Here is a 17,552-nt window from a genome sequence, read left to right on the forward strand (position 1 = left end):
ATTTCTTTAAACAACTACTGTTAGCTAGGTACCACAAAAAAACAGAAAAAGGGCTGGAGAGACGGCTCAGCAGTTAAAAGCACTGGCTGCCCTTCCAGAGGTCCTGAGTTCAATTCCCGGCAACCACATGGTGGCTCACAAACATCTGTAATGGGATCCACTGCCCTCTTCTGGTGTGTCTGAAGACATCTACAGTGTATTCATATAAAAATAATAAATAAATAACATTTTTAAAAAATAGAAAAAAAAGAAAAGAAAAAGAAAGGAAGGAAGGAAGGAGGAAAGAAGGGAAGAAGGAAGGAAGGAAGGATGAAAAGAAGTAAGGAAGGAAAGAAAGAAAGAACCCTAGGCAGGCAGCAGTACCTGTAGTGATATGTTCCTGTCGAAGCCCCAGCAACTCTGTTAGAATCTGCACACACTGATCTGTGTAAGTCTTGGCAATGCTACCTACAGAGGAAGGAAAGGTGAAATTCTAGCATGTCATTCTAAAATCATTCTCCATTTGTCAAATACAAAGTAGCATACCTGTACTCCCAGCACTGAGAGACTGCAGCAGGAGGATCACAAGTTAGAGGCTAGTCTGGACTAAAATAGCAAAACTATGTTTTAAAAATGAACAATGGGCTGGAGAAATGGCTCAGAGGTTAAGAGCACTGGCTGTTCTTCCAGAGGTCCTGAGTTCAATTCCCAGCAACCACATGGTGGCTCACAACCACCTGTAATGGGATCTGATGCTCTCTTTTGGTGTGTCAACGACAGTGTACTCATACACATAAAATAAATAAATATTTTAAAAATTAATAAAATAAATGAGTAACAGCTGAGTGGTGGTGATGCACGCTTTAAATCTTAGCAGTTGTGATGCAAAGGCAGGCAGATATCTGTGAGTTCGAGGCCAGCCTGGTCTACAGAGGTAGTTCCAGGACAGCCAGAGCTACACAGAGAAACCCTATTTTGGGGCTGTGGGGATTGGGGAAGAATAGCAAATTAAAAAGACAAAGATGTCTATGATGGTTAATCTTCACTGTTGACTGAATTTACTACCATCATGGAAACACAATTCTAGATATGTCTGTGTGTTTCCACGAAGCTTTATCTGAAAAGAGGGGACCCATCCTGAATGTGGAAGGCATCATCATGTGGTTTTGGGATCCCAGAATGAAAAAAAAGGAAAAAGTGAGCTTGGCACCAGCATTCATCCTTCCCTGGCTCCTGACTGAAGATGCAATGTGACAGCTGCTTCACACTCCTGCCACGACAGACTGTATCCACTCCCACTGTAAGCCAACATAAACTCTTCTCTCCTTAAGTAGCTTCTAATCAGGTATTGTGGTCACAGGAACAAGAAAAATAACTAATACATAGACCATAGATATCTTTAAGAAAAAAAAAATCACAAGTTACAATTAAGAAAGAATCTAAATCTGCTGCACAGGGAATAATGTTTAAAATAATTCCAAGTTTTTTTTTCAACTAACCAAAAGAAACTTCCTGGAGGGAAAACAATTCCCATAGCAGAAGACTGAAAGTATTTCTGAGTTTTGAGAAATGTATGGGATGCAGGTTTTTGGTCTGTTTGTTTGAGAAAGGGTCCTGTTGCATCACCTAGGGTGGCCTTGAACTTGGAATCTTCCTGCTTCAGTCTCTTGGGTGCTGGAATCACAGGCACAGGGCAGGTTTGACTAAAGCATCCTTCTGGATGCACTGAGACACCCTTCTAGAGGCAACACACCAGAAAAGGAATCTCCTGCTGCAGATACCTGATCACAATCTTCTAAGTTTAAGAACTTTTCCTGTCTTCTTTATCCCTAGAAATTTATGAAGTTCCTCATCCTTGTCAGTTAGTTTTAGCCCTCTCAATCTCAGTGTGCCAGCTGTTTTCACATTTTGAATATTTCTAGCCTTTTAAGTTCCAAACTGAACAGTCAGAAAGTCTCTAAAATGTTGGTCTACACTTAGCACTATACAAAGTCTGTAGTAGAAGCAAAGAACTTTTAGTCAAGACAGCTGAGTCCCACTCAGTTTAGAAACTATATGATCTTTTGGCCACTTAATAATCTTTCTGTAGGTATGTTTCTTCATCTTTAAAATACCCATTATTACTGCCTTACAGGCCCTACAATGATACATATGAAAACACTTTGGAGAGAAGGTAACATAAACAGCATAAATTTTAAGTATTGTTGTTTGCTGTTCAAATTATCTATATTGTCTACCTTGATTAAAATAAAACCACTATTTTCCTATGAATGTAATCACTGACTCAAGACATGAATCAGCACAAAGCATGATACTTCATCTTTGAAGCAAGATTCATTTACTACTGTCTTCTATGGATTCCCTGGCTACAGCTCTGTGGCTGGCTGACCTGACATCCTAAGGAACAAAAGTATCAGGTACGTACCTATGGCAAAGATGGCAGTCTGTGCGAAGTCAGCAGACACATCAGTGCAGTATCCACGAAGCTCTTCCAGCACTTGCTGCACGTTCTCATCATTCACCAGCTCACACAGCACCTCCACCTTCTGTAGCTTGATATAGTGGGGTTCCGAATAAGAGCAAAAAAACTTTTTGTAGTGACTGCTAAAGTGACCTGGCAAACTACGCAACACCTGGCGGACATGGCAGAGAGCGGCAAAACACAGTTCACGGCTCTCTGAAGAACAGGCAGCCAGCAAGGGTCCCTTGACTCGTACAAGCACATCAGTTTGTACATGGGGGAACTTTTTTGCCAAAACGAGAAAGAGTTTGGTGGCTCCCATCACCACACCAGTGCTACTGCTCTTGAGATAGCTGTCCAACAGATTGAGAATATCAAACAGTTCCTCCTCACTGCGGGGTTGGTAACGAAGCAGAAAGTTCAGGACCTCAGCCTGGCCCCATTGGTCCAGTTTTGACATTCTGTCCAAAATCAAGACAAAAGCACTATTTTAATACCAAATGGAACATTCTACATACAACTGCCATGAAACAAATCATAACAAAAGAAGGAGGCAATTCTTAAAAATAGATTATGCCAAGATCAAATTCTTTTTACATTTAAAAAATGTATGATCTAAATTTTTTTTTTTTTTTTAAAAGGGCTTTACATTCCACAACAAAGACTGTAGAGATGACTTGGTGAGAAGAGCATTTGCAATCAAGCCTGTTGACCTGAGTTCAATCTCCAGAGCTCACAGGGTGGAAGAAATGATTAGCAAAAAACTTCCACACATATGACATGGCCCATGTTACACGGATGAACACATGCATGCACACATTGTACACTCATGCACACAAAATAATTCTATGAAGCAAAAAAGCATATACTACTCTTCCACAGGATCTGAGTTTCATCACTAGCAACCAACCATATCAGGTGGCTGGCAACCACCTATACCTTCCACTCCAGGAGAATTCAACCCCTCTGGCCTTTGGGAGCACCTGCTATGTACACAAATCTACAAACACACACACACACACACACACACACAAATTCAAAATAAAAAATTAATATTAAAAAGAAATCCAAGACAAGGTGATGGTACAAGTAGGTACCTATTTAAAACTAAAGCTGTGATCAATATAAATCAGATATAAAGTCTTTACATTAATTATTTTCTAGTACTGGAGAATGAACCCAGGTGTCATTCATGCTATCAAGTATTTATTGCTAAACTATATCATACCTTTATTTGCAGGCTTAATATATTTTCTCCAAGATTTACTTATTTTTATTTTATGTGTTTATTTTACCTACATTTAAGTGTACTATGTGCATACTCAGTAACCTAGGAGGCCAGAAGAGAAGTATTAGATCTCCTGAAGCTGGAGTCACAGGCAGTTGTGAGTCATCACGTGGATGGTGAGAACTGAAATCAGTTCCTCCTCTGAAGAGCAGCAAATACTCTTAATCTCTGAGTTACCTCCCCAAGACCCCAGATTTTCTAAATTTTAAGATAAATAACTGGCTTAGCTTGGGGGGCATAATAGGTACTGTAGAACAAATGTATCTCCACAGCACGTTTCTACTATGTTTACATATCAAGAAAAAGTAAAGCAGACGAAAAAAATTCTCTCAGTGAAATACAAGGCAATTGATTATTGTGGTAAATTTGAAGTTACTTCTGATGGTTCAGTGAGTAAAACTGCTTGCTATGTAAGCTTAACAATTTGAGTTCTATTTCTAGAATCCACTTAAAAGTGGAAGGAGAGAACCAACTCCTCTAAGTCGTCTACTGACCTTCATACTTAAGCTGGGACACACGTATACCCAAATCCACATCACCACCACTCCATCATACACAATAATAAAGGAAGGCTTGGTTTAATACATCAACAGGATCCTACCATGATTCATATTTCATTAAAAAAAAAAAAAGAGCATCCAAACCTATTTAAGAGATGGTGGGCAATGGGCTTATTAATGACAACACCTCCTTCCTGTTTTAAAATTTCCTCTAGAGACCTCAGACAGTTCACAACCACAATTGGATCCTGGTCACGCAGAAGACTGTATAACTCATTGACTAGAGCACCATCTAAAACAAAGATCAAAGATTACAGATAAAGAAAACCTTGAGTCATAGTGATAGACCAGAGTAACAGCTCTGGTCAGACAAAGCTACATCTCTGCTAAAACAACAAAGGCAATACCAACTAACAGCATTTTGGATATGAGAGGGAATGTATAAATCAAGAAATAAACTTCTTTCAAAGACTGAAAAATAGGAGCCCAAAATAAAACAAGCATGCATGCATCCTATTTAGAGACATGCAAAGTAGTCCAGACACATTATTATTATTTTCTACCAAGCAATGTAGTTTTTTTCCAAAATTATATACATAATAGAGTCACAAATAAATATTGAGGATGGTGGATGATCTTACCCACTTCAGAGTCTCCGTGAAGATTATGCATCTTGGCACAGCCAAGGACTGCCACTCTTCTGACATATGAAGCTTTATCCCGCAGGCCATTAACAACAGGCTGTTGGATATACTCCTGCACACCAGGCATCCTAAGAAACACATCCTGGAGTCAGCCAGATCTTGAAATATTAGGTTTGACAAAATTAAGTTCTTCTTCAATCATCAGAGGTTTAGTTTAAACACGATTTAATAGTTCATGATTGAATGTATATCTACTAGATTACAAGAAATTGGAAAAAGCCTCTATCAAATTTAATAAGGCATAATTTGACTTTTCATTTGGAATAATGCATCACGCCCAGCACAAATTGTTACAGTAATGACTCATTAAACATCTTTAACCAAGATAAAAGAAAATCACTTTTAAGAAAAACATGAGATAGAATTTGGAAAGTCAAAGTAATAGCTGAAAATCTGAGTTCAAAGTACTTTCTTTAGTATTCAGGAACTTAAGCTGTTCCCACTACAAATCTACTCTACAGCCTTTTATATTCATCAGCCACTGAGGACCAGGGTAGCGAAGCCCTCACCTGAGGCTACACATGCTCCGTAGTGCCAGTCCTCGCACCATTGGGTTGGGGTCTGAGCAGTCTTTGCAGAGTGTATTGATGGCCAAGAGTGCTAGATCTGGTTTTAAAGGTGCATATGTGCCCATATAGAGATAAACCAACTTTTTCTGAACAATATCTACAGTGGCACTGGCCTTCACCATTTCCATGAAAACATCAGACATGTCCAAGCCCTGAGTCATGTGCCTGTAATAAATATACAAAGCAGAAAGAAATAAAACACACAATTCCTGGTCTGTAAGAAGTGTTTTATTTATATATGTTCTGGCTATCTAACTAAATTATGAGCTTTTAGAGAAATACAATTGGGTATACTTTGTCTGTTACGTTACACAAAACACCCTACTATAGGCCTGCAACTGTTGCTCTATATTTCGACACTGTTGAATCCTTTGTACATTCCAATGAGATGATATGGCAATGGTACACTCAACTTTAACATTCCAGAGATATGATATGGGGACATCATCTACAAGATGACGCTAGAGAGAGAGCTCAATGGTTAAGAAGCATTTTGTTGCTCTTGCAAAAGAGCTGGGTTCAATTCCCAACACCCACATAGTAGTTCACAACCATTGGTAACTATAGCTCCAGGAGACCTGATGCCTTCTTCTGACATACACAGACACCAGGTACGAGGCATACTTGTGGTACATTTATATATGCAGGCAAAATTCTCATAAACATTAAAAAAAAGCTGGGCATGGTGACCCTCACCTTTAATCCCAGCACTTAGAAGACATAGGCAGGTAGATCTCTTAGTTCAAAGCCATCCTGGTCTATATAGTTTGTTGCCAGGATAGCTAGGACTGTCTCAAAACAAAATAGAAACATAAAAACAGAGTAGGTACAGATTCAGACATTTAGGAGCTCAAGATCAACTAAGAAGACAGCTAAGAACATTACTGACCAAAAAAAAAAAAAAAAAAATCCAGTGTAAGTACTTGAAATAACGCACAAAACACAGACCAAGAAGATCCACATCCACATGCCACTGTGGAAGTCAGAAAATGCTTCTTCACAGAATACTTTAGCTATATGATCAGTTCACTAGGCAAATGTGACCCAGTTAATGATATGAGGCACGAGCAAGAACTGAATATTCTTTTTGTTCCTTGGGTGACATGATAAAAAGTTTAGATTTTATTCCATTGATTATTGTTTCCAATGTTGTTGAACCAAACTACTACAATCAGCTGAGATGTTTGTTTAAAATACAGTTCCTGGATCCAATCCCATCTTAAGGAAATCAGAATTGATCCCTGGCCAGGCAGTGGTGGACACGACTTTAATCCCAGCACGAGGGAGGTAGACGCAGGTGGATTTCTGAGTTCGAGGCCAGCCTGGTCTACAGAGTGAGTTCCAGGACAGCCAGGGCTACACAGAGAAACCCTGTCTCAAAAAACAAAACAAAACAAAAAATCAAAAAACAGAATTGATCCCTGGATCACACTTTTTTAAAAAAGCACCCCAACGGACTTTTGTGTTCTACCTACATTTTTGAGCTACAACTATAGATTAGTTACGTGTTCAAATATATATTATAGGAAAAAATCCTAACTGAAGTGAGAAAATGAGGCTACTTGTTAATAAACTACAGGCTTTGGTAATGACAGCTTGAGCCAACACTACAGCTTTGATAACAAGGAATAGATATTTTGATTTTTCATACCACCTGACAGTAGACAATGTCTTCAAGGTTGACTAGCATGCTTGGTAGGGTGCCTGGTGACATTCAAAACACAAATACAGGCAGAATAGTAGGTTTAAAAGGAGAAAAATGATGGTATTATTTTGATCATATCTTTGATGAACTATCCAGAAATGCCAAGCAAGCAGAGATAGATACAGTTCTGAATCTAGAAAAAAAAGAAAACTGTACTACGTAAGTCATTGAACCGGTAGTCAGCAGCAAGTGCTAAAGCCTGTGGCATGAAGGAAACCTCTCAACTGGGTAAGATGTTCCACACGGGAGACTGAGATGACAATCTAGAAATGCAGCCTCAAGGCCAAAAGATAAAACTGCCCTGTATGAAGCGTCATTAACTTTTTCAGAGTGATTGCAGGTAGAGAGCCCCGAAGAGGATTAAAAGTGGACCAGGGAAGGGGGAAAAGGGGGGTGGGAGTTAGAATTCTGTGGTAGGTTGGTGGTGATACCTAATAACTCGCTGGATGACATTCCGGTAGCGCAGCCTATCAGCCTGAATATGAGGGTTACACAGAGCCTTCTTCAGTTCCTTCACCACGTCCTCAGAGCCAAGGTATGGCATCTTCGCCAACAGTCACGGGACAGTTTTCACAGACCCGTAGGGAACTCGTGGGCTCCTAATTTCGATGTGGGAGCCTAAATAAAGGAAATGTAGTCAGTGAAAACACTAAAGGCGAGATGTCACTTTGCCGTGCCGACCCCCAGGGCGGAACACGTACTTCACCCCTCGGCCCTCGGCCCCGAGACCCGCAGGCCGTTCGCTCTGCCCAGCAGATCTCCTCAACTTTCTCTGGGCCCAGTTACGTATGCTATACTCGACCAGCGAAAGGCCAAACACCTAGCACAGCCTCCTCCCTGGGATCCAGCTCTAGTGGCCGAAGCCATCACACAACACCCCAGCCAGCTTCCTGCGGAAATCCCGCCCCGTCGCTCTGAAACACACCGAGCTGCTTCCCGGATCGCGCCGAGCGCCGAGCGCAGGCGGGACCGACCTTAGGACGCCCTTCCCCTACCCATTCTCCCCCTCGGCGCAGGCGCGCAGGTCGCCGTGAGGCAGCCGCGGCCGGCCATCGGAAATCAGCTACTAGGGTCTGTCTCCCGGCCGCCGCGCGCGCTTTGACAAAGTGCGAAGTGGGCCTGAGCTCCCGCGCGGGGGTGTGAGTGATGTTCTCCGGGCTTCTTCCGCGTTTGGCGCTTTCACCCTGGCCGTCCCTAGCGCGGCCACCTTCTTTTTCCTCACTCTGTCTACTTCCATTTCTGGGATGGTTTTCCTTTAGGGCTTCTGGACTTGTTCTTGAGTCCACATGTCTTCGGGACGCTGTGGTGGAAGCCTCACTCAGGAGAGCGGTTGCCGCGAAGATACCACTGGGTGACTCCTCAACTCTGCCACCATGAACGGGGTCGTAATCCCCCAAACGCCCATTGCTGTGGACTTTTGGAGCCTGCGCCGTGCTGGTACAGCGCGGCTCTTCTTCTTATCCCACATGCACTGTGACCACACGGTGGGCCTGTCTAGCACTTGGGCACGGCCCCTCTACTGCTCTCCCATCACTGCCCACCTCTTGCATCGTCGCCTGCAGGTATTTGGTCTCTGAGACCTAGTCCAGGAATCTGGGTGCGGACTTCTGATCTGTCACAGTTTGGGGATCACCGAGTGGGAGACACAAGGACTGAATTTTTACAAATGTGGGAATTGATCCTAGAATAAGACTGACCTCTAGCTAACTGGCTGGAGATCTTTATCTTTAAGTTTAGACTAAGAAATTATTCCTATCTTTTCATAAACGCTAGACCAGTGTTTTCCTAATTTGCTTTTAGGAATCTACCAGATTGCCGGGCAGTGGTGTTGCACGCCTTTAATCCCAGCACTTGGGAGGCAGAGGCAGGCGGATTTCTGAGTTCGAGGCCAGCCTGGTCTACAGAGTGAGTTCCAGGACAGCCAGGGCTACACAGAGAAACCCTGTCTCAAAAACCAAAAAAGAATCTACCAGATTGTTAAGTGATAGAGCACTTGTTTAATGTGTGCAAGAACCCTAAGTTAGATCCCTAACACTCATCACCCACCCCCAATACATCAAATGTGCTAAATAAAAAAACATATTGTCTAACATCTCATCCGAGTCCGAAGTGGCTGATATAAGACTGGAATTTTTTCTGACAGTTGTTTTCCACCTATAACTGGGATTATTATAGGAGAAAGTTTGAGAATCTTTATTTAGACTGTTTTCAGTTTCTGTACAAAAGGTGGGAGACAGAAGAGGAAGGAGGGATTCCTTGGGAATTCTTATAACAACTTACATGAGAGTGGTTCAGAACGTGGTCAACTTTCCTTGATGAATGTTAGTCCCTGATCCAGGAGAGGAGTCTATGGTTACTAGGGTGACCAACTGTTTTCTTCAGGTATCTAAGCAGTGGATCCGAGCCCTGGAGATTGGTGAGAGCCATGTATTACCTCTAGATGAAATTGGGCAAGAAACCATGACTGTAACCCTCATAGATGCCAATCACTGTCCTGGTTCTGTCATGTTTCTCTTTGAAGGATACTTTGGAACAATTCTCTACACAGGTGAGCCCCCCAGGGTATCCTTCACACTTTGTAGCTGCCTTTACCCAGAAAGATAGCTTTATCCCATACAGGCACAGTTCCCCTTTCCAACTGATTTCCTACTCATTGATCATCCATCCTTTACTTTTAATTTTGTTAAGTAAAAGTATAAGAGCAAGAGAGGCATGGTGGTGCATGCCTTTAATCCCAGCACTTGGAAGGCAGAGGCAGGCTGATCTCTACAAGTTCAAGGCCAGCCTGATCTACTTAGTGAGTTCTAGGACACCCATCCTATGTAGAGAAATCCTGTCTCATCAGAAAAACATCAAACAAAGAATTTCCAAAAGTAGGATGGAGACATTTTCACAAAGAAGCTAAACTGTACAGTTCAGTGCCAGGACACAATTTTTGCATAAACTAGTAACCAACCCCTATCTGCTACTGAAGGTAGGAGAGATTTGTCTTCTAGCCTTTGGGTTTTTTTTCCCACTTCTCACACCCCATATATCATTCTTCCAGGCGATTTTCGATATACACCATCCATGCTGAAGGAGCCTGCTCTGATCCTGGGGAAACAGATTCATACTTTATATCTAGACAACACTAATTGCAATCCAGCCCTGGTTCTTCCTTCCCGACAAGAAGCTACTCAGCAGATTGTCCAGCTAATTCGACAGTTCCCACAGCACAACATAAAGATTGGTGAGCCATCCCCTTTTCTTCCATTCATGCTTAGTGAATCTAAGTTCTTTGAAGGTTCTCATTGTTTTCAAGTCTTTGTGCAGGTCTCACCTTTCTTGTAAAACGTACTATGATTACCTTATTTAAAATTGAACCTCCCAGCTGGCTTGGTGGCCCACACCTTCTATCCCAGAATTCAGGAGGCAGAAGCAGCCTGGTCTACATAGTGAGTTCCAAAACAGCCACAGCTCTGTAGAAAGACCCTGTCTCCAAAAAAAAAAAAAAAAAAAAAGAAAAAAAAGAAAAAGAAAAAAAACAAAACTATGAACTTGTCCACCATCCTCTTAAATTCTCAACCCTTGCCCCCAGCTTTGTCATTAATTATAAATCCGTCACCTCCTAGTGTATTCTGTACATTTTAAAACATGCCATTTCTTATGTCCCTCCTAATGTACACACACACATAAATGTGAACTCCTAAAGAAACCTTAAGGATCGGGCAGTTGTGCTATATCCCTTTAATCCCAGCACTAGGGAGGCAGAGGCAGGCAGATCTCTGAGTTTGAGGCCAGCCTGATCTACAGAGTGAGTTCCAGGACAGCCAAGGCTACACGGAAACCCTGTCTTCAAAACAAAACAAACAATAAAAAGAAACTCTTTTTTTTTTTTTTTTTTGGTTTTTTGGTCACTCTGTAGACCAGGCTGGCCTCAAACTCAGAAATCCGCCTGCCTTTGCCTCCCAAGTGCTGAGACTAAAAGCATGCACCACCACCGCCTGGCTGTTGAGTGGTTTTAATGCAAGAGGAACAGTATGCCACTAAATTGTCTCCTAATATTGATTTCACAGTTTCCATGTTTATTCCTTTTAACTTTTACTGTTTTTCTGTAGAATGTAGGTTCTGCCATAACGAGACTCTAGCTCAAGCGCCCACATAATGCCTGGAAAAGAGGGAGCCGATAAATATTTGTTAAATGAACTTGTGATTGCTATGCTTTAAATAGGTGCATTATAAAACCAGCTGTTTTCTTGTTCTGGTGACTCCACAGTAGTATACAATATTTTGGGGATTCTTTTGAAGTTGCTTTTAAAGAGATAGTTTATGAAAATCGGCTTTTCTTATATAAAAAAAAAAATAACAGATTTTTGTTCTAAATAATTTCTTTGCCTGTTCCTAAAAGTAGGGGGTCCTTAAAAGAGGAAAATGAATATCTTAAAGCATATGTCCCAACTCTGAACGGAGTGTCAAATTTGGCCTTAAATAAAAATAATGAAAAAGCTATATACCTTCCAGGATAACTACCAAACTGATTGAGAAATATTCCCTACCCTCAGGATTACTCAACTATTCATGAAGAAATACTATTGCTGACTATTCTTGAAGTTTAACATACAGAATTTTCTCAAGAGCAGCACAGCTGGTTAGGAGACTGCCTGTGGCAGGGCTCGATTAATTTTGCAACTATATAATAAGCCCTGTAATGTACTGCGTATCTAGTAGGCAATGGGGATATAAATCTGAATAAAATATGGTGTCTGATTTTGAGGGCTTCTTGTCTTTTAAGGAAGGACCCAGAGAAGGAAAAAGATGTATAGAAAGCAGAAAACCAACCACATTTTGCCTCAAAAGTGAAATTTCAATCATAATTAAAAGGAGTGGGGGGCTGGAGAGATGGCTCAGCGGTTAAGAGCACTGACTGCTCTTTCAGAGGTCCTGAGTTCAAATCCCAGCAACCACATGGTGGCTCACAACCATCCGTAATGAGATCTGATGCCCTCTCATGGGGTGTCCAGTGTACTTACATATAATAAATAAAAACCTTAAAAAAAAAAGGAGTGGATATAAAACAAACATTTTTGTAAGGAGCTACAATTTAGTTGTGAAACAGTGAAGTCTGAGAACAACTATTAAGTAGCAACTTCCATATCTGTCACCATAGCCATTGCTAAAGTTCAGGTCTGCATTTCTTTTTCTTTTTTTTTTTTTTTTTTGGTTTTTCGAGACAGGGTTTCTCTGTGTAGTCCTGGCTGTCCTGGAACTCACTCTGTAGACTAGGCTGGCCTCGAACTCAGAAATCCGCCTGCCTCTGCCTCCCAAGTGCTGGGATTAAAGGCGTGTGCCACCACCGCCCAGCCTGCATTTCTTTCTATGTACATTTTGATGGAACTTCTACTTCCAACTTCTCATCCAGGCGTTTGACAGTCCTACTATAAAGTCATAGTATTCTGATGATTAAAATTTGTTACTTTCCTACCTCACACTGTTCATCAACCTCTACTTTGTCTACTGAATTTTCAGTACTTGGAAGGTCCACTAACGAAAGACCTTGGTTAGCCTTCCTAGTGATATATCTCACTAACCATCTTTACTGTAGAAACACTCAGGTGGTTCCTCTTAAAATGCTTTCTACTATACCCTGTCTTTGCTGATTAACCCTGATCCATCCTGTGAGATAGAGCTCAGCTTCTTTCAGCTGAAATCATCTTCCATTAATTTGCAGAAATGACAAGCAGAAAGGGAAAGAGGGAACATACCTGATGCATAATCTCTGAGCCTTCTGGAAAACATGGAGTTTTTCCTTTGGCATGTCTTTGTGAATGTCCAGGCAGGGAGAAGTGTTACAGTGGCAGAACTAAAGCGTCTACAGTGCTACACAGCACGCTAATGGCATTTTTGCTAAGAGAACTGATACACATGGAGCATATAAAGCACTGTATGAAGTGAGACAACATACAGAACCGGTGAAGGAAAATGATCAGAAAAATAAAAGCCAAAGAGGAAGGGAGATGGGTCAATGAACTGGCTACCTGTGCTGCCCAGAGAAGCATGCTTTGTGGGAACAACTGATGGAAAGGAGCCTGAGCTGATCTATGACTTCATGACTTAATAGATAAGATATAGATAAATAGCCTCTAGATTGTATAGTGAGTTTCTTTAATTAGATGGAAGTGTGTTGTTCTTTTCCCCAGAGAAATATTTGGAACTTTTCTCCACCCATCCCCAAAAGTGGACCTGACTCAGTTGTCATCTGTCATTTTACAGAAGCTTTTCCTAATTTCATCATCTGACAGCTGTTGTTCTTCTGTGCCTTTCATGACACTGTGTGCCTGTGTGTAAAATTACCCATCACTACATTGTTTCTGAGTCTGCAGTTGGATGGTACCCTGAAGAGCTGAAACCTTCTTAGTCTGTTTCCACAGTACCTGATGCTTGGTAGATGCCTTCTCTTGTTGAACTGAAAAAAAAAAAAAAGTGGATTTTGTGTGCACCATGCAAGCATCTGCTGTATATCTTAAATGCATTTCCTTGAGAAACTTCTTGGATTGCCACATAAATTTTATGTATTTTTGCTAAACATTTTGTTGATCAAGAGTCTTTAATAGCTTTATTCTCTTCTTTCTCTTACTTCTCCCAACCCCTTGGATATAATTTAGGACTCTATAGTCTAGGAAAAGAATCACTGCTGGAGCAACTAGCCCTTGAGTTTCGGACCTGGGTGGTATTGAGTCCTCAACGCCTGGAGTTGGTACAGTTGCTGGGCCTGGCAGACGTGTTCACAGTTGAGGAAAAAGCGGGGCGCATCCATGCTGTGGACCATATGGAGATCTGCCATTCTGCCATGCTTCGGTGGAACCAGATTCATCCTACCATTGCTATTTTCCCCACAAGCCGGAAAATACGCAGCCCTCACCCCAGCATCTACACCATCCCTTACACTGACCATTCATCCTACTCTGAGCTTCGTGCTTTTGTTGCAGCCCTGAGGCCTTGTCAGGTGGTGCCTATAGTCCATCAAAAGCCTTGTGGAGAGTTCTTTCAGGACAGTTTGAGTCCTAGGCTCTCTGTGCCTCTGATTCCATACTCTGTGCAGCAGTACATGAGTTCCTCCTCTAGGAAAACAAATGTGCTTTGGCAGTTAGAAAGGAGGCTAAAGAGGCCAAGAACCCAGGGTGTTGTATTTGAATCCCCTGAGGAGAGAGCTAATCAGGTCAAAGTTGACAGAGACTCAAAGAAACAAAAAAAAGAAAACCACTCTCCCTGGGCTGGGGACCTTGAGAGGTTTTGCCCACATCCTTTGCAGGCCAGGAAGCAGTTGTTTCCAGACGTCTGCAGGAAAGAATGTGATGAGCCAGTCCTCTTTTGTGACTCCAACAAGATGGCGACTGTGTTGACTGCTCCATTGGAATTTTCAGTACAATTACAGCCTGTAGATGAGTTTCTCTTTCCAGAAACCAGGGAGGAAATTGGCTTGGGGGCCCCATTGCTGTCAAGGGGAGGCAGTGGCTCACCAAGAGGTAACCAAAGCAACCCCATAGGCAGTGATTCTCCCCCATCTCCTGTTAGCAGAGCTACTCATCTAACTCCTGAGTCCAGGGGCCTGGCACTAAAATACCTTCTTACTCCAGTGGATTTCCTCCAAGCAGGGTTCTCTTCCAGGAACTTCGACAAGCAAGTGGAAAAACACCAGAGAGTACAGTGTAACCATCCTGCAGTTCTGAACACAGTGGATGATGCAGAGAGTACAGTGTAACAATCTGCAGTTTTAAACACAGTGGGTGATCACTAGTGGGAAGAATTGGCTTGGTGTCTAACTTTACAGAATCCAGTGGCTCACCCTAAGTAGCTCTTCTGAAGCTCTTTATGAAGTCCTGGTGCCTATGAAACCCTTAGTTTTATATATTATTTTAATTTTATTATATGTAAGAAACAGTTATTATATAATAATTTTATAAACTATTCAGTGTTCATAAGCACATTAAAAGTTCTTGAAGTTCCTTAGCAATTTAATTTGTTCCACTTGGTTTAGCCCAGTTTTTCTCAAGCCTTTATCAACATGAAGTTCGTTTGTTTTGTGTTTTGTTTTGTTTGAGTCAAAAAAAATAGAGTCAGACTCAAAAAGAACCAGGCTTGTCCCATTATTATTTCATTTGTCTGTGTCCCCCATCCTCAAGTCCCCATCATTCTCTTCCCAGATAAACGTCTGTAGGTTATTTGTTTTCAGATTGTAATTCATGGTGTTGGAGGATAAAATGGGAGTTTGGAGCAGCATGTTCTAACCCTGACTGTCACCGACTTGCTGTGACATGACCCTAACCAAGTAACTTCCTGTCTCTGCCTCTTGGAGAGAACAGGAAACTATGAAGAAGCATTGAAACAGTGTTAGGAAAATAATACCTTCCTCTTTCATGAAGGGGTTTAGTAACTGTCATGGGACATCCATCTGGAACGTAGCCATTTGGAGGTTAGGCACCACACACCAAGGTAGTGCATGGAATAAGCTGAACATAAAGGTTTAGAATATGAGAGAACTACTGGATGCTTGGAGACACTACTTTGTTAAAGCTACAGAAGATCAAATGTGCTGCCAGATATTCTCTGATTGTTCACATAGCTGGGATTTTCCCCCCACCCCCACAAGTTTGAATTAAGGAGCCAGAGCACAGAGCTTGTTTGTTTTAGTATCCAGGGGAGAGACCAAGGAGCCAGCTGGCTGGAACGGGTCAGAGTGTGCAGTTCTACCCTGCCCTGCTCATAACCTGATGAAGTGCCAAGCCAATAAGCAAGACAGCTGATAGCACAGCCATGAGGAAATGCGCTCTGGGAGGGGGCAAGCGAGGAGCAGCCTCTGCCTGGGACCCCGAGCCTTAGCAATAAAGAAAGCCTTGAGAAGGAGGGAGGAGCTTTGCTACTTTGGGAGGGAGAAGTGATGTTTAGTGAACGAAATAAAAGTTTGCTCTTGGATACACTGTACTCAGTTCTGTTTTTGTCAGTGACCTTCCTATAAACCTCTGAGGACTTCATAGGAACTGCAGCAGGTGAGGCATGTGGTTCAACAGGAAACCTGGACATTGGCTGGAATCCAGGGCACATGACAAATTGTTTAAATAGAGGAGCCTTACTCAGCTGTAATGTGGGGGCTGAGATGCCTACCTCCCATGATTGCTATGCGAATTATTGATAAAATTCCCTAGCTCATTGCCTGGCACATGACAGTATTTCAAATATGGGGTTTTGTAGCTAAAGGTATAGCTCTGCTAGGATGTGTGCTTAGCAAGCTGAAATCCTGGGTTCCATCCTGAGTGCAAAAAAAAAAAAAAAAAAAAGGCTTTAGTCTTCAAAACAATTCTCTATGAAAATACAAAGTAAAAAATCTTCCATGTAGACTAGTTGATGGGCATTTTTCTAGTCTTTCTGAGGATATAAATGTGTTAAATCTGTATATTTTCAAAATTAGGATAATTCACATGTATATATACACATAAAGGGTGCTGAACAGATGGCCCTATGCTTGAGAGCTCTTAATGTGCTCTTGAAGACCTGGGTTTGGTTCCCAGCACTTGTATCTGGTCATAACTCAAGTTCCAGGGGCTCTGATGCAGTTGTTACTGTGAACAACTGCACACAAATTGTACAGTTTCACACAATACACATAAATAAAAAATGTTTAAATAATGTTTTAAAGAGGCCAGTGAGATGACTGGGTAAAAGCACTTGCCACACAAACTGGTGAACTGGATTCAATTCCCAGAACCCATATAAAAGTGGAAAAGGAGAACTGAGTCTATAAAATCCTCCGACTGGCTGCCATGCTTGCCTATAAACAAGAATAATACTGTATATGATCTTAAAGTCTGCATTTTACTTAATTCCTTGGTTGGAACTCAAAGTGCCATTATCAAAAAATGCTTTCTTAATAGGATGTAACTACATGTTAATAAATCATTCTCATATTATTCAACATTTGCATACTGTTTATTTTTTAAAATCTTTTTTAGATTTACTTATGAGTAAAAGTGTTTCCCCTCTGTGTACATTATGTGCAGCACATGCATGACTGGTGCCCACAGAAGTCAGCATAGAGTGTTGATTCCCCTGGAATTAGCTTTATGGATGGTTATGAGCCATCATATGTGTACTGGAAACTGAACATGGAGGTCCTCTCCAAGAGCAACAAATGTTTTTAGCTGCTGAGCCATCTCCAGCCCCTCTATTCTGTTCTTGATTATACATATTACAATGATCTTTTGGCAGTGCTGGGAATCAAACTCTGGGGCATTGAGCATGACAGGCAGATACCCTGCCAGTGAGCTACATTTCCAGCCCTACTATGAACATATTCATGCATCTATCTTGCATTT

General features: G+C 41.7%; 2 protein-coding genes across 3 annotated transcripts; one reads left to right on the plus strand and one right to left on the minus strand.

Annotated features, from left to right (window-relative positions):
* Positions 1–328: 328 nt before the first annotated feature.
* Positions 329–8,080, minus strand: Ap4b1 (adaptor related protein complex 4 subunit beta 1; the record flags this gene model as incomplete). The annotated part of the gene is made up of 7 exons (XM_028752979.1): positions 7,908–8,080; positions 7,638–7,824; positions 5,442–5,666; positions 4,870–5,000; positions 4,373–4,520; positions 2,405–2,901; positions 329–447 (listed from the first exon to the last, which is right to left on the minus strand). Coding segments are annotated over exons 2-7 (1,233 nt in total), but the record flags the coding sequence as incomplete, so codon positions are not given.
* Positions 8,081–8,290: 210 nt separating this feature from the next.
* Dclre1b (DNA cross-link repair 1B) lies at positions 8,291–16,155 on the plus strand. Of its 2 annotated transcripts, XM_028753030.1 has the most exons (4): positions 8,291–8,768; positions 9,589–9,754; positions 10,253–10,435; positions 13,848–16,155. In XM_028753030.1, the coding sequence occupies exons 1-4, from the start codon at positions 8,580–8,582 to the stop codon at positions 14,942–14,944; spliced, it is 1,635 nt and encodes a 544-aa protein (XP_028608863.1). In that variant the 5' UTR covers positions 8,291–8,579; the 3' UTR covers positions 14,945–16,155. The 2 variants fall into 2 exon arrangements, with proteins under 2 accessions (XP_028608863.1, XP_028608864.1); XM_028753031.1 differs by lacking the exon at positions 9,589–9,754 and having other exon boundaries at positions 8,661–8,768.
* The last annotated feature ends 1,397 nt before the right edge of the window (positions 16,156–17,552 follow it).

Source organism: Grammomys surdaster, unplaced genomic scaffold (assembly GCF_004785775.1).
Source record: "Grammomys surdaster isolate TR1022 unplaced genomic scaffold, NIH_TR_1.0 125941, whole genome shotgun sequence".
In the NCBI taxonomy this organism is placed as follows: Eukaryota; Metazoa; Chordata; class Mammalia; order Rodentia; family Muridae; genus Grammomys; species Grammomys surdaster.